We start from the raw sequence: 23,971 nt of genomic DNA, 5'->3' as shown, positions 1-23,971 counted from the left end.
AAGCTGGAAGACAGAATCAATTCTAGGATAAAACATTTGGAAATGCCCCAAATGATGTCCCTTTTTCTTGTAAACTTGATTTTGTAATATATATATATATATGTGATATATGCTTTACAGTCAGAATAATATGTTCCATAAATTTTAGATGTTAATATGAAAGGCTTCAAGAACTCACCATGAATCAAAATGGTAAAAAAGTTTATAAAATGGTGCAAATGTGTACAAAATAATGTAGTGTGGCTATCATTTACATGAGCACATTCATGTGTTTTTTTGCATGCACATTCACACGTACAATTTCTCACCCTACAATTTGCCAATTTAAAATTTAAGGACAAGTGCATTCTCCAGAAGGAACACACGGCATAAAGACCATGCATGAACAAGAGCAAAACAGAAAAAAAGGTTTGTTGTAAAAACTTATCCTTTCTAAAAGCACCACGTTAACATCCATCAAGGAACAGAATAGTCTAATTTGAGAGGCTGCACTTTAAAAGTTGCTCATTCAAATGAAGAAAGACAGGGAGGGTGGGGGGGATTAATTGTACAAGGTAGCTCCTGTCCAAGCTCCCTTCAGCCTGTTCAAGGTCGAACAGACAATTAGTCGATTCTACAGGAGTCAAAAGTATACCTGATCAAACACAATAGCCAGAAGCAAGCCTAGGAGCATGGATGCGTGTTGAATATTGTAATTGGATGTGACAATCCATGCGAAATAAAAAGCAACTCCTGTGAAATTGCAATGTATTCTAAAACACAGTGCTCAAGAGATCATAATTTAGCTGTCCTTTAAGAAGTCAGAATCGTTCTCATGACGCAGTATGCAATGTCCCTTGTTTTTAAGGAGAAAAAAGAGGGTGTGGGACAACATTCATTTTAAATGATAAATGCCGAGGCCAAGGTCAACAATATCGCTTTTCAAAATTAGGATCCTGTAACATAGTAAGACAGTAACACCATCATATTTATGTCAGAATTATAGAACAACTGATTGACAACACTAAAATTGTGAGAAAAACCCATAAAATTGAGGCTGGGTCAAAGGGACAAAGGGCACTTTCACTAAACCCATCTTCCCTCTCCTATAGAATGTGTATGTTACATGATGCAAGCCCATAACTCCAGTGCAGGAAGCTGATATGACTCCAGGCTGTGCATTTAAAATTAATGATCTGTTACAAAGGTTTCTGGCCTTTTGAATGCATTCTTGCCTTGAAATGTATTTTACAGCTGCTTTGTGCACTCGTGCTCATCTAGAATGGCCACAAAGTCATGACATCAACAGTGAGGCATCCTAAAACTTTTCTTGCATAAAACTTGAGATTAAGATAAAAATAAAAAAAAGAATAATAAACGTTCTCAAGCTCCTTGCAACCCTCAGCTACACCCTCATTTACTAGACAAAGGGAATTACCACTGTGATAGTAAATAAACGGAGGGAAATTGAACACATTTGCCAGCTCGTTCTGTGATTAACAACTCACATCAACAGAGCTGCTGCAGCATTTTTCTTTACAAGACCAAGAGACCAAAGGAAATCAGATTAATCATTATTTAATTTAAGCCCCGACAAATTTGTCATACGTTTTTAAAGAAGTTGGGTTACTGACAATGTGTTAAATGTAAAGATTGAATAATTAATGAATCCCATGTGCTCTCCTTGCAGTTCTGCCAATAGTCAAGAGGTTGTTTTTTGAATTGTGGATACATAACATATCTGCAAGGATCTACTTCATTACCTGTTTAGGAACTCTGACTGCATCCTGATAGGACTGGAAACTTGAACAGTTTGGTGTGCTTGTAATGCATTTAGTTTTGAATGTGCGTTTTGGGGTTAATATACTAAATGCTGTATGACTTGAACATACTGCACCAAGCTACCCTGTTCAGTATATGAAAGTCAAAGCTGAAAGGTGAAATTAACAGAAAAAAAGGTTCTTACAGATTTTCCCTGCTTCCTTAATCTACCTCGCTGAGAACTGCAATCTCAAGGACAGGCTAAGACAAGGGCAGTTTCTGCTTTACAGACCCATACTGTATATTCAACAATGGATCTACACACTAAATGAGATGGAAGGGAGAGAAATGCTGAAGTCACCTTCTACAGAAGTGCTGAGCACTGGTGCTTGATATAAAAAGACTCCCAATGACAATTTGCACACATTAGCCACTGCCAGGCTATCAGGCCATATGAGTGTGTGGTGCCAAGTATGGGAGGAGTATAAAAAGGACATTGGCTCAAAAAGTACCTCAGTGAGCAGATTTTTACTGAAGACATAAGGCCACTGAACATAAACTCGACCCATTAGCAGATTATATCTATTGATCACTCATACAAAATACGAGCACAAGTGAAATCACATTTGCCTTGTATGACAACAGTGGCCATTCCAGTTTTTGAAATGCTGTTTGAGAGCAGCATAAATTCAGCACAATTTGTCGTCATACTACAGTTGCTACCAATATACATACACTCACACCCTCTGTTCAAAGTAAACTTCTCACCTAGTGTGATGTAATGGCTTGAGTGACAAACTCAAGTAATATCCTCCTTGTTTAGGCTCTAATTAAATAAGCCTAATTGAGTCTCAACAGATAAAGGCGCCATTCAAATGTAATTTGTTACTGTTTACATGTTTGCTCAGTTAGTGCTACAGCAAGGCACTTGTGTGTATGTGCAGTCTGATGTGATGTTTACAAGGTATTACAGGACTAATGCAGTTACATCTATTGAGTGGAATTCATTATAAAGATGGTGGAATCAGACGGTAAAACTAAGGCTGGAGTTTGATCAAATGTTGACATCTGTGGGACACCCTACAGAAACCAAATTAAAAGTATGTTCCTCAAGTATTGCACCTACTGTCCACCTACCACTTTTTACTGTCATGACAGTCTTTTCATTTGGTGAATGATCAACTATACACAGAGCACAGGTTTTGAACAACGCAATTACTTAGTGACTTGGTGTTGCCAGGCACTGATAGTATGCTGAATGTGCTTACGTAGGTTTACAGCTTCAAGTTGAGCAGGTTTGACATCTTATCCGTAATAGTGATTGACATTTACATCGTGGGCTATGGCATAAAAAAATGTAATGTGATATTATAGAATGAATGGCATTCTTCAAAGTGTAGTAACACAAAAGCAATAAGATGTTCATAAAATTGAGTGTAAATCTGATAAAGTCTAATTAAGTGAGAAGTGGGAACTATTTTATGTCACTGAAATCACATTTGGCTCCAACATTACCCAATAAGTACAAAGGAATTTGAGGAGAAAATTCATTGCACCAGACTTTCCAAGTATATCTATAAAAACATAAAGCTTTCCGGTCACATTCTGGCTTTAGTTCCGTGGTTGCTGCACAAGAACTGGATTCAGCTCGACCTTTTTCTTCCCAAGCGGAACAAGACTTTTCACCCCACGATTGAGGTTATTCTTCAGGGAAAATCCCTGCAGGCCATAATAAGATATATTTGTTGGATGTATTTTAGTGGATATAATCTCCTCAAAGAGACTGTCACAGGTCACTTGCTGTGGCAGTGTGGTGGAGAAAAGTGTGTGTCAGGACGTATTGTTATTTGGGAATCTGTTCTCACCAAAGATGTTGGATTATGGAAGTGTGGGAATTTGGGGCAGATGTCTTCAAGTATGACACTTACATTTTACACTCCTTTTCCCTCTGCCCTAAAGCTTATTTTTGCCCAGTTAAGGAATCAATCTGATTCTCGCTACCCCTCCCCAGATAAGATTTCAGCCAGCACAAAAAGACCAGAGCAAAACATTACCCATGGAGTGTGACAGCACTGCTTATTTTTCTCAGCAGCCTGAGCCAAAGCCATTTTTCCCACCACACCATAGCATATAATTTCAAGTTGAGGGACACTGATTAAAGCTCTTTCCACACTCAAAAATCCAAAAGAAGTGAGAAAGAAGATAGAAGAATTTAGCAGGGTTAGAGTGCTAATCATGTTAATCATACAGCACTCTTGCTACTCACAAGGACTCCATTTGGAATTGGCTTGTGTCATGGCTTCCCAATGCATTAGCTGACCTAGATTGAATTAGAACTTGGTGTTTTATAAACTAGTGAAAGGTAATTAATAAGGAAAAGAATTACATGCATATAATTTAAGGTGAAGGATGACAGGCTTCTTGCAGTGCAGTAAGATCATAGAAAATAAAATCTTGATAGACACATATATAAACTATATTTAACCAAGCGTCTCTCATAGCAGACATTTGGTCTTTGTGGTATAAACTTTTTTTTTTTTTTTTTTTTCAAAAGAGGTTGTTGATTAGGAACACAATAACACAGAAACATTGTCCATTATAATTTGTTTACAGTTCTCAAAAAATTTGTCGCAAGCCTAGTTAATACATCCGTTCAGAGACGACCTGAATCCTCTTCAACAAAATGTTCTGTTCGGCTCCTGTTCAACTGACGTATTCAATTATTTTTTTTTCCTTTGGCACGGGAGAGGGAACTGTTAATTATGCTTTTGTTTTCACACAAACAAAATTACTCAACCAAACGTAAGAGCTCTTGATTAACAAAGACAGACAGCAAATCCATTTTGTGCCAATTCTATGACGGCATCTGCTCTATTTTTCTCTTTCCTTCTCTCTAATATTTCAACACTTTCACCCACGTTGTTGTTGATTTCCTTGCTCTACTTACAAGGTACACTTTATGCTGTGGTAAAAAGGTGTACCTTTACAATCTAGTGCCTAATGATTGACAGGTTCTAAATCTGAGCCCACCCTTTGCTTTATCAGCTACCTGCAGCTTGGTTAAACTATCTCAAACTTGGACTCAGACAGAGTTGCTTTACTCAACACCCCATCCATCATTCTGCCCATAAACTTGCGAAGAGGTGAAACTTCCCACATTAATGTTTGACCATGTGACTGGGATGTTTTAAATAGTTTGTCTAACTTGTATCTCTCATGTCCTAGTTTCACCAAAACACATGAATTTGCTTATAAATGTTATATTATTTCTGGTCTTAACTTATTTTGTACTTATGATAATGACTTGCCCTACAGAGCTACAGCACATAGACCTAGACAACCTTTTGACAATTACTTTTGCACACATGCTTTGGCATTGTTGTCAGCATATGGATGTTTTTGAACTGCCATGGGTAGGATACTTGGGATAGTTAAGATGCAAGTGTAAGCAACAACCCTTAACATTAGCAGTGTAAAATATGATTCATGAGTGGCAGATATAACCATTAATTTGGAGGGCAACAAGTCAGACAAACACGCAGAGTATAAAAACACATGTGCATCATTGCAGAGCAAAAAAGAAGAAATGACGAAGTCAGAAATTTTCCCTAAATGCCCTCAGAGGATCTAAAGCCTATATTTATCTCGTTGATACATCCCAGTGGTGTTTGGCACATATGTTGTCCAGTCTAAATAAGATTAGGTTTTCCCCTAGAGCTTCCTTTGAGCCAGATTTCCCAAATAAGCCTCCTGGCACCTGCACAAGGTAGATATTGCTTAACTAATCCAATAATGGAAAACAAAATGCTCAGCAGTTCCGATTAATAGGATACACACTAGTGTGTGGTGGGGGACAAATCTGAAATTCACCTTCCTGAGTTGTTTTTTAAGGGTTCACAGGCAAGTGAACTCAGAGTCAACCTTCAAATTGTTTAAAACATGGCATGTATCTAGACTGATGTGGTTTTTATGATTGCCCAGACTGGAAAAGACTCCTGAGGAGCTCAAATGTGAGAGTACATCCTAAATTATATGCTTGGGGCCACTGTTCTTTCTGTTCCAAAGCCTAAGACAAGCTGATATGAGAAAATGTTAAGTGGCAAGGCATGACTGCTTTACAGTTTAGGTTTACAAATGTGTCTGCAAGACTCACAGGTCAGAACTAATCCTCTCGTATCCTGCAGAGTGCAGGAGAGTTCATGTTTGCTATTCATTTATCCCCACCAAAGATACAAATGTAAGTTTCAAACTTCATAATAAAATCAATGAAGTGGATAACTTAGAAACAGGATTCTGTCAGTGGCCACTCTAATTCTTGTGTGCCTTAAGGCCCTGTTTTTACAGAGAAACGTCTGTCATTTAAAATCAACTCGTAGATATGAAGGTGTCTGATTTTAAAGTGAAAGATAACGAAAAACGATTGTCATGTACAGCAGTTTACATGTTAGATACAAAAAGCAACTACATGGTGTACCCACACCAGGGCTTTCAGAAAAGTATCACATTAGTGGCATAGTTTTGCAAAAGTTACCTAGTATGCGGTGTTGTTTGTAGTGAAGAATTAGGTACTTCAGTGCAACAAAAATTAGCAGTATGAGTGAAGCTGGGCTGACGACAAAAATGCTTTGGTTTACTTCATTAGTTGATTCAACAGGTATAGAAGCATGCTAATGAATATTACTGTGAATGTGCCACTGTTGGCTTAAACAGCTAATTCCAATTTTCTGTAATAGAGTTTTCAGAGAAATAGGCCCACTCCAGCACAAAGAGGTATTACGTCTTACTTGTTTGGTACCTCTAAAAGGTAGTTCAGTAATTTGGTGAACAAATACACTCTTTGAGAAAAACTGCTAAACCCTGAGGGCAGACAATGACCGTCTAGTATTCACTAAAATTTTATTTTACCCTAGGTGCCTAAAGGAGCAAAAATAGGAATGGGTTGTAAAATACTATCCAGTGTATTCCTTCAAACTCTGTGATGATGAATGTTGGCACAAAACATAGGAGAAGGAAGGTGAAGGTGTAGAAAGCTTTCGTAACCCTCGGTTCATGGCACTCTGTCTTGGTGAAAAATAGCATCCTCTCCCCCTTTGCCCTGTACTGATTGTTTCTTCCATAAATCCCCTTTGAGATTGTATAATTAATTGAATGCTGCTTATTTGTCATTAAAACCCTCGCCTAATGCATGAGATTATGAGGAAACCATTGTAGAGTCAATCAATTAATCATTGGGCCTCTGTCGCCAAGAAAAACCTTCACAGGTGAACAATAAAGGTGCATTTCTCATTCTGAATGACGTTGGAGAACTCAACATACTGGTGTCATGGTACATCATTTTTATAAAAAAAAAAAAGTACAATATTTAAACACTAATCTCATTTGTGGATCTCGCTAGGCTTCGAATAATGAGTGTCCACTATTACCTTTCGGACCATATTGAAAGGCCTTACACCTGCGTGAAGGGAGCTCCATAGAGAAACAGTTGTTGGGGATTTGGTTGGACTTTGAAAGGCCGTGGTGGGGAAATAGGATCCAGGTCAGAAATTGTTGGAGTTATGCTTTAAAATGACCCTGCCTAATGTTCCTCCAAGCCTGCCATCCCCCATAGACATTTTTTATGGCCATCGCTGCTGGGGCAGATTGGATCAGCCAAGCAGAGGGCATGCAACAGAGATGTACGGCACTTCTGGCAAGGCGCCCCAACTCTCCCTAGGCCCCATGTCATTCATAAACATGACGGATTAGCTGTGATATTCCTCCATTTACAACATAAGCAAAGGGAGTGGGAGGAAGAGAATGAAAGCAGAGAGTGAGTGTTAGTGTCGGATGCCCCTTAGGGTTAGTGCTAAAATGGATGGGTAAAGAGGGAGATGAAAAGGAGAGATGAAGCAGGAAGGGCGGAGAGGGGGCCTTTCTCTACAGGCCTGGCTGGGCAGGCAGCAAGGCAGGCAGGAAGCCAAGCACAAAGCTCCATTTACGCTCAGATGCCCCCCCCCCTCCGCCCCTTGCTTTACAGGCTACACGTTAGCTCAGCCAGATGTACTGTTCTGAGTAAAGATCACCTAGGGGGGAGGTGGAGAGGAAGAAAGAGAGATTTCAAGACATATTTTACCTACAATCATGTCTTTCTTTCACACTCCCATTGTCTTTTGCATTTTCCTCACTGGCTGACTTCATCTGCCACGATCCAGTAAGACTTTAAGACTTTAAAAGATGCCTGATGTTAGAGTCTAGATGTTAGAGCCTCCCTCGATCTGTCTTTGTCTGTCTCCCGCCTCCCTTGCCTTCTGTCTCTCTCCCACCCTCTTCAGGATTTCACTTTGCATATTCCATTTGTTGGTTGTTACCTTGAGCAATGATTCCATTTACTTCAGAAAACAGTGCCCCATTTATTTAGAGTTGGGGAAAGAAAAAAAAAACTTCTGCTCTTGCCATCTTATCTGCCATCAGCATTTTTTCTTTTATTATTAGTAATACTCTAAGGAAGAAGGAGACGGCTATTTGACAATGCTTTGAGCTATTTGCCAAACAATGCTAAAATGCATGTTGCTTATTCTCACTCACACACCTTAGAAAGCCTCCTCTTTTTATAGTTCTTTTTTAGCTTTTCTTAACAGTCCATCAACCCTCATTTGATCCTCTTGAGTGCATTGAGCATTCGCAAATAAAGACGACGTGGCAAGGAATATATAAACAACCTCACACTACCTTCTCCTTAGCAACACGTGCATTTCTACGACACTCCTGTCACTTTGACGCACATTCTGCCAGGCATCTGTTCTGCTTTTATGTTTTAGGCTTATCCATCATATATTTACCCTCTTACTGCCAAGTTTGAATGACTATATGACGTTTTGTGTTTCAAAGTTTTATTAAGTAAAAACATGTTTGTGTACCAACATTGATTGTCATATAAAATTGACTTATTATTAATTTTGCCTTTTCAGGGGAAGCTGATAAAGGCCAAAGCCAGCAGGGGCTCAGGAGAATATCAGCAACCAGGTGAGTCTTCCTACCAGACAGGAAAAATGACGCAAGGCAAAACTGTAAGACACTGAGTTGCTTCATTAACCTTCATGGACTATACATTCAGAGGCAGGCAGGTCAGTTTGATCAAACAGGCGTTTCTAATATCATGGCTTGGATTGTCGTGGGGCATATCATTTGTGTACTTACAGAAGTCTGTAAAAGGAAAATAAAAGACTGTATGGTACTGTTAATGTTTGTATGTGGAGGTGTATATTACTTCACTAGCAAGAAAGTATCCCATTCCAGCTGTCAGGATGCTTCCACGAAATCCTCTGAACTTTAATCACTTTTAGCATTTTGTGCATGACAGTGCCAGATATCTTTATGGGTCACGGCCCGGGACTCTTCCATTCGAACATAGTATCATTAGATTCAGACGAGTACTCTGGGAGACATGCGGGATAAATGTCTAAGGAAACCGACTTCATACAAGTTCACTCTCTCCTAAGAAAGGGAAAACCTAGCACCTGCCATTTCAATTATTGATATACATAAAAGCGGGGGAGTATAGAGATTATTCATGCTTGCTAACATCCTGCAGAGAGGACCTCTTGCCTCTCAAAGAGCCCTAATGGAAAATGGGGCTATATCAGGCTTTTCAAATTTAACAGACAGGCATTCACCCCAAAAGTGACTGTGGGAGACGATGGGTGTCACAGCAAGCGGTGGGTGGCATTATTTTATTGTGGAAATTACTATATTGAGACCACATGTTTTGAGATTTGACAGCTGGGCTTAAAGCTGATGAAACTTGCGATGAGAATATGTAAGGTTTTGTCTCCTTTTCCTGTCATGCAGCCATAAAACATCTAATTAGTCACTGCACTTGTCTTTGCTGTACTGAATGTAATAATGTATAGACAACTAATTACACCCAAAAATCAATCCTTGCCACATCACTTTTTCTCAGTCCAAAGTTGTTTGGTTGTAATTAGCAAGTAGCTTTGTACAGCTTGAAAAGTTTCTCAAGATCATTAGGTGCATTAACGATGACCCCGCAGTAGCCAATTAATCTACCAGAAAATGACTTTTGAGTGCAGCTAGGATCAAAGCTACTAACATTAGCACCCCTCAACTACCTGGCTCAGACTTGCATAGTCCTTGTTTCATGACCTTGCGTCCTACCCTGTCTAGCCAGTAAAATGTATTTTATATATTGCTGCCATATAGTGTATCTCTTGATGTGCACAAATTGGGATGGAAATGTATCATGTTGAAATAAGATAACAATTTGAAAATCTGAAAGATTCTGAACAAAATGATTGATCTAATGATTGTCTTGACATATCTAGAGGATGTATGAAATGTTAGCATGTAACTAAACTTGCAAGTGAAGCCTCAATGTTTATTTTTGTGTACTTTGACATACCACATAATGGATTTAATAACAAATTACTAAATATATTTACTGCATATGCATGTCTACATTTATATACCTTTATGATCAGAGCAGCAAGGCACATTTTTGAAATGTCTAACCTTTCTTTACCATAGTTTGTGTGTTTACTGTTATGGAGGTGTGCTTCCATCAAATGTGAGGAACAATTTGCATTTTAAAATCACTCCTCACCTAATTACACTGCCAGTGCTGTGAGGTCACTGTGGAGAACAGTGGCATCTAAAGCCAGCGAGGTGGAAAAAAACGAAAAAAGAGAGAATTCCTCATTTGTCTGAATCAATAATTATTAATTCAGGAGGCTGTGTTTGCTTTTATTAAAACAAATACAGAGCCACAACATGTGCAGAGTTATCTATCATGTTCACGGTGCAGTCCAAGTAGTGCCTTTGTTGCTCCAGCAGATGTTTTCTCACACACTATCCACACTATAAAGTCTATCATCCATCTTGTTGGCAGCGGTTTTGTCTTAAATCATCCTGCATACTACACAGATACTGATTGGCTCCTACGATTAACCATGCAGTATGATACAGGCGAGTGTGGGTGGGGTGATTTTCTTTTTTTCTGAGACAAGAAGTTTCTGTGTGGACAGTCAACTCCATCTTTTTAATTACAATAATGAATAATTTGTCACTGTATGCTCCATTGTTGTGGCTTATGAGAGTGAAGTTGGGGTACATGGTAGAGTTGCATCAAGTCTGTATTGGCCAAATCCCAAGCAATACCTCTACTTGGATATTGGATATTGGATATGGATATTTTATGAAACATCTAATGAACATGCAGATAACTGATTCTGTTAAGTAAGCTGCACACTTGCCACAGTATGCTAAGCTGAGAGGGAGAAAAAGCATGTCAGTTTCTGAGGAAAATGTGCTGAAAATAACAATAAGTACTTATTTAGATGGAAAACCAGGTAAATCTGAAAATCTTCTGAAACACTATTACACTGTGACAAGAAAATTGAAGTTTAATAGTCCTTAACACTATAAGTGAATAAATCTGTATCAACTGTGCTTCACAGTGGACCGACCACTTGGGTTGTACAATTCCATCAAATCTAAAAATGCTGTTCCAAGTAATTTAGAATATTTTCGTTTTATATTCAACAGAGTTAAACTCCTACAGTGAGTCAACATGTTTCCACCGCACCATTTTTGGTGGTAGGAAAAAATATTATATATATATATATATATATATTTTATTAAACCGGAGAATTGTATGGTAACTGCTGTCCCCCTACTCAAGCCACCAATCACAAGCACAGTAATTTTACAATGGTCACTTGCTTCATCCCCACTGCATCCCTTGGTCCGTCAGTCCAAGACAGCTGACACAGCGTTTATCTTGCTAAGCAATTTGAGCATGCAGACCAGCTTTTGTTCATCTCTCGCTCTGTACTTGTTAGAAACAAGGCATTATGCATTGAGAAAATGGTGCGAGTATACAGATGGAAAAACGATGGTTAGGAATAAGCATTGAGGTAAATTTTAAATAATCAGTCACTGTACTATTTTTCTACGTCTCTGCTATGCAGGCAGGTTATTTTGACCAATATTTTATGGATTTCAGTTAATCAGGCTTGGAATATAAATTAGGCAGCTTTTGGTGTCTTTCATTAAGTGTGGAGACCATTTTTCTCATAGCAGTGACAAAGAGTGGAGTGCATACATTGTCTATGAATAATCACTGATCATGTAGGAGCCCTTTCATTGTATGTGGAAAGATCCATCTCAGCTACACGGCTTTGACTGTGCCACTGCACCATTCCATACAAATGGAAATGATGCATTCTGTTTTTTCGTCACAGGAGAGCGACTTCCCATTTTCCGCTCCCACTGTCAAGTTGTGCACAGCTGCATAAGTTTGCACACTTGTGTGTGGGGCACAGGAAATGGCTGTTGACAGCATAATGGGAGTATGAAGATGCAATATAAATCCTTAATCATGCCTGAATCATGAACTGCCGCACTCAAATCCACACATCATTCTGCAGGAAGTACTGCAAGCTAAGAGTTTGGACCCTGTGAGGTGCTTTGGATCCATTTTGGGGTATTTCTTCTGTTCACTTATGCTTCAAAGTCTAACATTGTTTAGTGACAGATATTCTTGTGACAGGCTCACTATGAATACATGTGTAGACGAAAATATCTTATGGAGGCATATCCATAAATGAGATCAAATGCCACTCCACTGAAATTATATTCCAGCCATGACATCCACAACGTGCTGTTTCTTAAATTATCAATCCTTCTCTGTCATTCTCAATTACAAAGCAAATCAAGACGACCTTAATTCAAAGACATGAGTCACATATGAGACAGGTCAACTCGTAGTTAATCAAAACGGAGAGCACAAAAAGTGCACTAAGCAAAACTGTACCTCATGCCGTGGACTGGCAGATTTGGCTTGGAACATCATTATGTTTCAGGGTTCGCCTTTCATGCAAATCGTGTCTCTAAGCCTGGAAGTTCATTACTAATGGCGCTTCCCATCAAGTTAGAGGCCCATCCGAATACTAATATCCTCCAATACTTGGATTTGTCACCTCGAATCCCCTCTCCTCATACCGTGGCAATTACAACAATGTGCTTTTCCTTCATGGAATTAGGCATCCCCCCCTGTGGCGTGCTTCCCACAACAGATGCTTTGCAGTCGTTTCCACAGACCATTGGAGCCCAAATGAACTAAACGAACAGTCACTTTATATGTATTAGGCCTGGCGTAGTATCACTTATCTTTGTTTGCTTATTTATTTATCGCTCAAATCCTGCATCACATACTTGCATGCAAGTTTAGTATTTCTTCACTGAAAGGGCCAAAGGATGAGAGAAATAATTTTTTGCTAGTCGTGGTGAGAGACCAGACGTAAAAAATGTGGAGTTGCATTTTTCAAACTGCAGTTTATGTCATGTGGAACGATGAGTAGCAAACTAACAGTGCTGTATTTATTGTACTCTACGGAGTAGTTTTAGAAGGAGGAGGCTTTTTGGTCTCCTAAATAATATATAATGTATCCATGAGGCAACCTTGTGCTACCTTAAGTTACCTCAATTTACTCATACAGTACGTTGCCCTCGCAATGCAGTGCGTCATCTTACTCCCAGCTTCCTGAGAAAGTCATCTTTAAGTCGGGACGAAATAGGTTTGTCTGTATTATGGATGTCTACAATGTTGAAATTATAGCTGTGGAATAAAAGACTCAAATTAAATAGGTAGCTAGAGTTTATGTAATTATGGTAATCCTTGATATCCTTGATTGTGACCAGAATTGTGATGCCCTTTTCTTATTCTTTACATCTGATTTTCATCTTTACTTTGCCAAGCTAGAATTACTATCAGTGTGCAATATATTTATTCAGTTCTTTTGTTTATTATTTGCTTTTTAAATGTACTATTGTGCGGAACAATACATTTCCTTGCCAAGACCTACCAGACACCAAATGTCTCATGAATGTAAGTCCTCGAACTGGATATAGGTTGAATCCCTGTTGTGCTATAGCAAATGGTAACAGAGGGTGGTGAAATGAACATATATTTATATAAACATCTTGCAGATTATTACCTGAATCATTCACAATGCTAGTATTTTGGGTTTATATGTATCCATGGGAGGGAATGTGAGGGCAGGAAGCACTGCTTTTTATTTGCACCAAAGCTGAGAAAGAAAAAGCTTTTTCCTGTCTTTCTATTTTTTTCGTCCGTGATAGGCCTCTACTCACCTTCAATACATTGATGGGAAAGGAGAGAGAGCAGAAGAGCAAAATGGAAATGGTAATAAACATGCTAATGCTAGGCTGTGGAGCCAGGAAGAGCAGCCTCTATACCTGTTCCTCAGCTATCTATTGGTGTGTGTGTGTGTGTGTGTGTGTGTGTGTGTGTGTGTGTGCGTGCGCGCATGTGTGCGTGTACGTGTGATGGGAAAAAACAGAGATAGAGACAGGGCAGCAGTGAACAGGAAATGTGCACAATATTGCATGTGAGAGCATGCGCGCACACACACACATACAGACTCACTTTGTGCTCCAGAGTAAACAGAACAGAGCTGCATATGAACGTGCCACCTTTCTCTTTCAGTCGGCCTCTGGAGACAGTGCAAAGGGCCTTTTGTTGGCTCATTGGTGAGATAAGAAGCAGGGGGGGGCTTCAGAGACTCACAGAGCCAGGATTTTTTTCTATAGGATGGAAGCACCTCTCTCAATAGGAACTCATTTGCCATGTTGTGTAATTGTGGCACATAATGGAGCACACCTCATTCAGGCAGCCCAAGGCTTTTTCTAAAGCCATTTTCTCCATTCACAACCAAACAAGTCATGTTTTAGAAAGATATTATGCAGCCTTTTGAGCTCAGGGCCACCACATATTTACCTTTGAATGGAATGTTGTGTGTAATCAAGATAAAAATTTTGCTCAGTGCTTATTATAGAAGAAGCACTGTCAACCAACTTGATATTTGACATCTGACTTTTATTCTCACAGCTCACTGGAAGTAAACAAAGTGGCTGACCTTTCCCATCTGGTTTGTTACACATGTTTGTGTAGAGGAGTGCTGGCTATTATCAGCCACTGGTCACTGAAAGATACTGACATTGGGAGAACCCGCATCTAGGATACTACTGTATAAATGATACATGCTTGTTAATCATGAGAATACCCTGCTTTATTTTCTGCATAGAAAAATGAATATCAAAGCTGAAGTGCAGAGATGAAAAATGACTGATTTGAAAATTATTGCTGAGCTTTTCCATTAAACCACCACAGGCTAGGAATGGATGGCTATTTGCATAATTTAACTGGCATCTTAATTATTGTGTCAGGAATCTGTATGCAAATGACTTAAGTCACTTAGAAAGGGAAACTTACTTGGCTAAATGGCTAATGGACTAAATCTTATCAAGTTAGAATTCACAACGTGAGTGTAACCAGAGTCTCCAATTGGGTGTGACAGTGAGAAACAAAGAAAAGAGACATAAAACAAGTAAGTGCAAGCTTACCTGAGTTAGCAGGGAGAAAAGGGGCATGTTAGTGGTGTGTGTGTGTGTGTGTCTTTTTTTTTTTGGGTGGATGGTGGGGATGGGGGTCGAGGGAGGTTTTGAGAAAGGACCTACCACGTAAAACAGTGAGTCTGGTGGTAGCGCTCGTCTCTCCAACACTGTTGGAGGCGACGCATTCATATATGGCTTCATCTCGGGGCGTGCGCAATGGTTGAATTCTTAGCACTGAACCAGAGCCGTCGTCGAACTCAATCACCTGCAGGTGCGAGAGACAGGATATGTTACAGGAGATTTTTTTGTTCACAATGGGTGAGGGACCTTCTGCAGAAAAACAGTGTCGAGGACATTTGGCTAACAAGACTGATGGTGATTGACACAATGTGCTTCCTGAGACAGAAACAAAAGCCTACCTTACGTTGAACCCTGGTGATTTTATGTTAATTTGTGAATATCCTGGTTATAGGCTTAACATGTAGAAAAAGTAACTTCATGATCTGTGCAGTACTCTAAAGCTTTTAGATAACATGTAAGTACTGAGCATATAATTATTTTGTTTTTTTTAGGGGTACCATTGTAGATATTTACTAGATCCATTTGCTATGTGTTCAGACGTGCTGTCATCTAGTAAATTAAGTAGATCTGATGTATAGTTTAACGTTGTGTATTAATTGGTAAAAATTAGTAAAGTAATTGATGCGGCTGACTAACTTTAAGAATGGGGAATTTTATCTTGGTCAGAACATTTTTGCTCGGTTAACGGGTTGTACAGTTAAATTTAAATCTGAATATGTCCCACTCTTAAAGTTAACATTCTATCCCTTGAAAATGCATCACACTGGATTGTGTCAATGGGACAGAAACAAGCACAAACAGTTAAAAGTGGCTTGATAAACGGTTACGGACAGTTGTACCATGAGGTGAAATTGTGGTACAAAAGACAAGACTGACTGTATTGGACGAACGACACATAAAATGCTCACAAACAGGTGTTTGTCGTAGCTTATTCAGCTATTTTTGCATGCTACATATTGTATACTCACTGATTTTAGAAAGCCCTGTGTCATAACTCAATCTCTTTTAAGCATAGAGGTAGATTTCAATAAAGATAGACCTGAGACCTCTGCTTCTCACACACACGCACACACACACACACACACACACACACACACACACACACACACACACACACACACACATACATACAGAGGCCTACAAACATTTTTAAAGTTCACAACATATCTGTGCATGTGTTAGTTAACAATACACTTCAACATTTCATTGGCCAAGCAATACAGCGGTGTTGGCATTCAAGCTGACAGCAGGTGATGGTAAGAAACGGCCTCCTTTCTAAGTCAAAGCCAGACAACAAATTAGAAGATAAGTTGTGAGTCTTCTAAAAGGAAATGGGTTTTTGTTATATGAATGGGCACAGAAACACTGCAGTCAGCATGCCCTGTGAGGCAATGAGAAAATGGAAACTAGCATGTTAGCATTCAGCACAATGTGCAATGCAAACGCGATGAACTCTGATAAGATTAGATTTCTGTGGTTACGAGGCACCAAGATGATGCGGGAGAGGTCTCCAAGCTGTTAAGCCATTGCTGCTGTGCAGTAGCAAGCAAATATGGCAACTAGAGCAGAGGGGGAAAAAAGTGACACCATGATTGTCCCGAGGACTGACACAGAAATTAATAGAAATCTTATCAGTGTTCTGCGATGATATGTTATTTCTCATGGGTATTGAGCCCTAGTGCAGATTAAAGCTGACCAGAAATCAAAGCTTCAGCCAAAAGAAGGAGGTAGGACATGCATTTAGATAAAGATGCCACAAAGCAAAAGGATATTTCGAAGTGAAAGCTCTACTTCCCCTTTCACTTTGCATAAAGCTGGCAAATGTGGCATGATGCTAATGTAGGTATCTGGGTCACACCACAAGTAGTTTTTTCTTCTATCCAATTGCTCTTTTCTTGTCTCTTATTTAATTACGAATCTGTCCCCAGATCTTTTGTATACTTGCTCATTAAAACTCAAGCATGTTTAAAAGCCTGGCCAGCATGATTATTAGAGCCTGCTAATGCGTGGTGGCAAGTCAGGGCGAAAAGCAAGCGAGCGGGGCTTGGCGCGATGGATTATGTGCAAGCAGAGCCAAAGCAGTGCTGAAGCATTCCAATTTTGTCGAGCATTTTACATCAGAACAATAGACCTAATACCTCAAATCTCTGGTTGCTGACTTTCTTCCCCTTCTTGTTCCACACAATTTTCGGCCGTGGATCTCCTGTAGCTTGGCAGATGAAGGACGCCACGCCTCCTTGCACGCCTGTTTGGTCATTGGGGGTTCTTAAAAACTTTGGTGGTGCTGGAGAGAGACAGAAATGGAATAAAAGATAACAAAAATAGTTACTGAGCATGCTAAGCATAGCAGACAGAGCAATTAATCTCCCTTATCAAGCCCAGCGCACAAGAAAGTAACAAAGTTGCAGATTTCAGCATGTGGCTGTTAAGAGGATTGTCTTTGGAGGTCAAGACAAGAGATTGTACTGACTTTATTGTGCAAGTGGAAACAGATGATCAGTGTCTGAGATCAGCTAAAAGACAGAGGTCTTGGGAGCAAAGTGAACAAAACATTTTATCTTGACCCTGGAAGTATTTCCACTAAATCTCCTCCACAGGATAACTGAGGCTTTTTAGGGAGGAATTCTTGGATAAAAGGACACATTTTTGTGGGGAAAAAAGTAAGATCAACCACTAGTGAAAAGATTATATACTTGATGTTTGATTTGTTTAGAAATCTTACACGAATTTGGGGTTTGGATGTCAGTTATTTAGACTGAAAAAGAGTAGCAACTGTGTCAAGGCTGCAAACATCTGTAAAAAAGATTTCCTCTTCTATTTCTGACAATATAGACAGATATAGAAACTGCTCATATAGATTGTTTTGTTCACAACACACTCCTCAAAGAAGGCAATAAAGGAAATAACTACTATTTTTTTCTAAACTCTGCTTTGTAATATCTAATGAGGTGTTTTCTAGTAACTCATTTTTAATGCCACTACAGACGTGTGGGTAAGAGGTTGTTTTGAAGGAAGAAAAACATTAAGTTTAGATCATTCAGCACTTCCTTTTAATTTGTACAAAAGGATCAAAACTGGTCTTAGCATGTCATTCAACATGAAAGTCACCTGTCTTAACAAGAGGTTGCCTGTCTCACTGTTCACATGGTGTTCCACTGGACATGGATCATGTGGACATTCAGTTTTTCTAATGACATAGGCTAACATTTTCTAACGACAACAGTTGCAGAGAAACAGAGGCTTGTCTGTCAGTTCAGCAGAAGACAGCACGAATCTTTAGAAAACCAGCAATTGGAACAGTAGCTGTGCCCCACGCAAATGAGACACGCACCTGATATGGTCCTCTCAATGCTCTGATCGGTGATGTGAGCATTCTGTTGCTCCTAATTGGTCCCTCAATTCAGCACAACAAGTCAAGTGTAAAGGCAATGAGGATAAAAATGCTAAAAATGCAGGGGAGTGGAGGTGAGAGAATAGCAATGTGGAACAGTGTTTGCTTTGTGCGGACATGGCATGCACTTTCCCATGTACAATAGTGGCTTTACTACACTGTACAATAACATTTGTGTAGACTGATCTCCACGAGAGTTTGACTTTTAGAATTACAGTTTGTCAAGTAAAATCATTCCCCAATATATTTCTGCCTTTGTCAGCTATTGCAATTCTCTACTTACTTTCAATTCAAAGAATTGAGTTCTGTGTTCCCTTTTTTCCCTCTAAGACAATCAGTTCCTGCTCATGAGATAGCGTTTCCATTTCAACCGCCGAAAAATCAAAACACATGAAAGTGATAAGTAATCAAAGGAACCCGTCTTTCCTTGATGAGGTTTTGATTGTGAGATTTACATTCTAGCTTTATCATGATGATCAAGACTAATTTCAATAGCAATAATGTCATAGTGCTAAGGCAGACCCCCTTAGTATTTTCCTCTGAAGCTTGAGTGCCAGCTTCAGTGGGAGGTGTATCTCCATCTGTCCGCCTGCAGAGCAACTGTTTGCCTTTTATCAATCACTTCAGCAGGCCATTAGGGGCCACACAGCTGTAGTAATGCCAACCATCTAAATCACCTCATCTGTGTGTGTGAGAATGTGTGATTGTGCTTGTTCATGTGCCTGCGTGCAAACTGATTTCCCCTCCCAGATTGTACTGCCCAGCAGCAGCACAGCACTGTGAGTGAGCGACAAATTAACCTGCAGGATTCGTAGAGAGGTGACATAAGATGTGTGGTCAGCAATCAAAAGGGCGAACAGATAAACAGGCAAGCAGCTGGGCTTCCACTGGGCAAATGAGTCTGGGAAATCACTTGATTGCCTCATGACATGCACACACACATTAACAAATCCCCACAAATGCACACACTTCTCAGAATCTCTCATTCACCGGCTGACAGATCCGACAGGTGGGCAGCAGAGTTGACACTGTGTAATTTGTACGCAGCAAAAAGCACCATTATATCTGCATTTGCACGTTATCTCATTGACTTGGCTGGGGTGTGGTGCACATTGGCATTCAGCCAAGAAGGTGCTGATGGGTAATTGATATGCTATTGGGGCTGTTTTTGCTCCAGGGCCATCCATTACGGCTCGGTGCGTCTCCCTACGCTGGCTGTGATAGACTGCTACGACATGTACGGGAGATCAGCACTGGAGGTGAAGGGAAGAGGGTGGGGGGAGAGTCATCGCACAATGGGGAGTGATTGAGGCGTGACATGGAGGTAATGGTGTTTTCACAGACATGGTCGCAGATATCACCATCATACCCCCATTTTAGGTCTGCCGCTGACAAACATCCATTTTGGTAGACTCCTCGTATGGCTTCAGGTAGGCAGAGGCTGATTGAAACCTCGGTTTTCTCTGAACAATGCCACGACTAGCACCATGACAGCAACCAAAAAGATATGGTCTGTGAACAAACTTTTTGGAAACTCATGCACTGCAAAGAACACCTTTTACCACGGAACCCTGATTTGTCAATGATCATATTGGGAAATTACAGCATCCATTACAACACAAAAGCTTCTCTAATTAGAGGGTGGAAAGATTTATCGCCCAAATGTTTTCCTGTAATCATGTTAATTTTAAGAAAAAGTAATTTTGATGGAATATCATTGGACATAGTTTTGTTCATTTTCTAATATTAAAGGCAGAACCCTTTAATATTAGAAAATGAATTGAAACAACTGCCATCCAGGCAAAGCTCATGTTACCTCTGCTGCATGTTGGCATCTCCTTTGAGAGGTAACCATGATCCACGTGAATTAATACCGTGGCTAGGCACCTGTTAATCCAGTGCTAAGCCGTCGCCGGCAAACAAATGAGAAGTGTAAAGCCTGTCACAAGCTAAAAGGTTAGTGACATGGGCCTGTGCCTTCTCTCCTAGGAGGTCATTATGTAACCTTGTTCATATTTGCTGCCACTGGAAAGGAAGAAGCTCTTTATAACACTCCCTTGCTCTATTTTTCATGGATCGATGCCATGTTAATAATTTGGTGGGTGAGGAAAGTCTTTACTGTTCTGAAGAACACCCATGTCCACAGGGCTGAGGGGGCAGACTGTTTCATGACAAGTATATAATTTTCCCCCATTTTAGTTTAGGCTAAATGTTTTCCTGTTGAATCTCACAGAAATGGCAGTGCTCAACCCCTTGTGCATCCCACAGTTTACTAGAATTGTTAACTTGCAGAATAAGTATATACAGGGATCCAGGCCATAATCAATTCATTGTGTGTTGTCATTTTGAATACATTTCCAGAAAAGAAAAAAGTAAATGTCTAAGGTCTCGTAGTTGTGTTTACATAACTTATTTAAAAAGGAATAATCTCCTGTATGTAATATGTTGGTGTACAAATCTAAATCTAATATCAGACTTATAGCAGGAAGTGGGAAACGATCTTTAGCAAACAAGCTCCACCATACTGTGGTCAGAACAGAAGACAGGCAGCACCAATGACATAATGTCATTGCTGAATGTCGAACGAAAGGTAGGCCCAGAAAATGTTATGATTTTTTTCTACCCGGTTAATACAAACCCCATAACCAAATACCAAATGGATTTCTTAATTGAAAACTAATTGAAAGTTGGGGAAAAAATAGGGATAAATGGTCACTAAACAAAATGTAAACAGAGCAGAACATAAAGCAATGATACAGGAAGTAAAGCTTTTTAAAAGATAGTATAACTTAATTGACCTTCAACATATTGAATTCCCTGTTTTGGTATTTGTTGGGTCCAGCAGTGAATACAGGGCGTCTGCTGTGGACTGTTGGGTGAACTTTAAGTACCTGTTGCAGGACTAGAATATTTTGAGTGGACTGTGTAACTGAGGACTGGCGCCAATGATATTACATTTTTCTCTCGTCATGCTGAACTTAGCAGATAGTTGGATTCAGATCGTCTTGCGGATCTGCATTTATTACAAGTTTGTTTGATATTGGATTAACTCACAGCCAAACATTGCATTTAAATACTGTTCTCAAATAGATCAGAGTCTGGGTTTCATTCATAACGGCCAAAACATTTCAAGTCATAAGGATTCCGCCATAGACTAAAGTTTGATATGCCAGGCCATTAAAGAGCATGAATCAAAGAGTGGAGAGAAGAACATTAATAAACCCACTTTCAGTTGGAACCTCTATTCGGCACAGACACCAGTCCAAGACGGCTCGGTTTTCACAATTATACTGACTGACATATTCAATTTCATTTGCATGAAAGGGGCCATTTCCTCACTGAATCTTTAACTTGCAGGGTGAGGTGGGGTTGTGGAGGGCGATAATTAATCCTAACACATTGGGTGGCAGTCTGCAAATACCCTGCTCCATTTGGACATACGGTTGGAAGAAAGGAGCATTTAAAGATGCCATTAACCTCATTCGACATCTTTAAGCCGCAGCATTTCAGTTCTGCGATATTGATGAATTGTCACAATGACAGCTAGTGGTGCACATTAGACTGACAGGGATGACTAATGTTGGGAGAGGTTAAAAGTGGCGCATGTAGTGTACATACTCAGGACATTTCACTTAATGTAATCCTTTAAGCATTGTCATGCAAAGTCCATTGCAGCAATATCATTTTCATAGAATTCACATAAAGAAAGGTGCAATGGGGTGAATTTGTTGTTGATTGAGAATGCTGCTGCATATGTGTGTTGTATAAATCAACACCCTCTCTATGGATTAATTATCTGTCTATACTGTGTTCAGAAACATCTCACCCCACGCCAAATGGAAAACATACTGTAGTAATGCAGACACATGAACACAGAGATAAACAATGCTAGAAAAAAGTGAAAAAAGAGAGGGAAGATAAACCACACATACTAATCAATGGAACAAACACACACAAACCATTTTCTTGGGGCACTACACAGCTCTCTATCTGCAGCATTATGATAAAAATTTGTCTTTTGTAATGCAGAGGAAACAAACTCCACATTGTATGTGCTCACAAAGGGTCTAGGCAGAAAGAAAGAAAAGAAATAGGAGCTTAATTAGAACTGTTGGCTGATTTGCATTGCATGCTCATCGGTAATCTTGCTTTAAATGGAAACTGAAATTCTTATTGCAATTAGTGATTACTTGAAAAGGGATATGGCCCCCGAATGATTGTTAATTACTGGATCAGGAATAGTACATTAATTCACTGCAGAGGTTTTAATGCAGTGCAATGATGGGGACCCGCTCCTCCATCAATATTGTGCTGCTTGTCACACATAATGAAGTTCATAATACAAGCCTTCTCCTACACCCCCCTTCCCCCCAAACTGCTTAAATGTGCTCTCTAAGCAAAATTCATAAGTCATTATGTAAAACTAATTCAATCGAATATACAAGAATGCAGCTTAATGACACATTAATATTGAGACTGCATATAGATACTAGGGCTGCAGGTCCATTTTGTGATAGGGTCAGAGTCTCTTATTTGGCTCATAAGCTGCAGAGAGTCTCCCGTGAATAAATAAATACATATCATCACTTACAACACATTTTCCAAAGCAGGAAAACTACAGCATGCACTGTAATGCACATCTTACCCGCATATTCTCCTTGCAAAATATTCAGCCCAGTGACGAAGGTTGCAAAAATCATATTCCATTGGGACTTTCTTAACCCCACTAAGTGTGTATTACTCATGCTCAGTGGCACTGCTATGCAAGGTCTGAGCTTCTGGCTATAGCTCTGCAGGAGTTAGGGCACTTTTGCACAGACAACAGCAACAGCTTCAAAAAGAATGGCTAATGCTCTTGTCCCACATCCAGTGCACTGACAGATTCTCTGACAAGATGGGGGAAGAGAGAAAAGGCTCCAGAGGTGCTCAACCTATCATGCACATGTACACACATGCACATACACACACACACTCTCATGGATGTTAGAATAATCTCACTCAATGGAGCGAACATTGCAAATAGGAGAACAACATTAATAAATTGGGTGGTGTGGGACAAATGAAAATTCTGGAAGGTTCCATTAAATAAATATAAATGGTTATTTATGGAACACCGCTGAGCTTCTTAGCTTGTTTCATGGGGTAGGATGGAAACTGAAAGGCTCCCTTATTCAATTATCATTGTAGATTCATAAAGCCAGAAACCCTCCAGTTCTGCAATGACAGCTACATCAGCGATGTAGTCTTAAATGTGGTATATTACAATGTTTGCAGAGGAAATGTTGTACCCTCTCTGTCTCTCTCTCTCTCTCTTCCTGTGTCTGTCTCTTTACCAGACACACATAC

At 39.7% G+C, this 23,971-nt stretch overlaps 1 protein-coding gene across 9 annotated transcripts in view; it reads right to left on the bottom strand.

Moving 5' to 3' along the window:
- LOC139222766 (receptor-type tyrosine-protein phosphatase delta-like) overlaps positions 1–23,971 on the bottom strand; it is a 195,457-nt gene that overhangs the window by 51,923 nt on the left and 119,563 nt on the right. For all 9 annotated transcript variants that reach the window (XM_070854619.1, XM_070854621.1, XM_070854622.1 and 6 more), the window contains 2 exons: positions 17,373–17,518; positions 15,277–15,418 (listed from right to left, as the gene is read on the bottom strand). In XM_070854619.1, the coding sequence (XP_070710720.1) occupies positions 15,277–15,418; positions 17,373–17,518 (288 nt within the window). The remainder of the gene's footprint in view (positions 1–15,276; positions 15,419–17,372; positions 17,519–23,971) is intronic.

Source organism: Pempheris klunzingeri, chromosome 23 (assembly GCF_042242105.1).
Source record: "Pempheris klunzingeri isolate RE-2024b chromosome 23, fPemKlu1.hap1, whole genome shotgun sequence".
Lineage (NCBI taxonomy): Eukaryota > Metazoa > Chordata > Actinopteri > Acropomatiformes > Pempheridae > Pempheris > Pempheris klunzingeri.
This window is presented reverse-complemented; position numbering and strand designations above follow the sequence as displayed.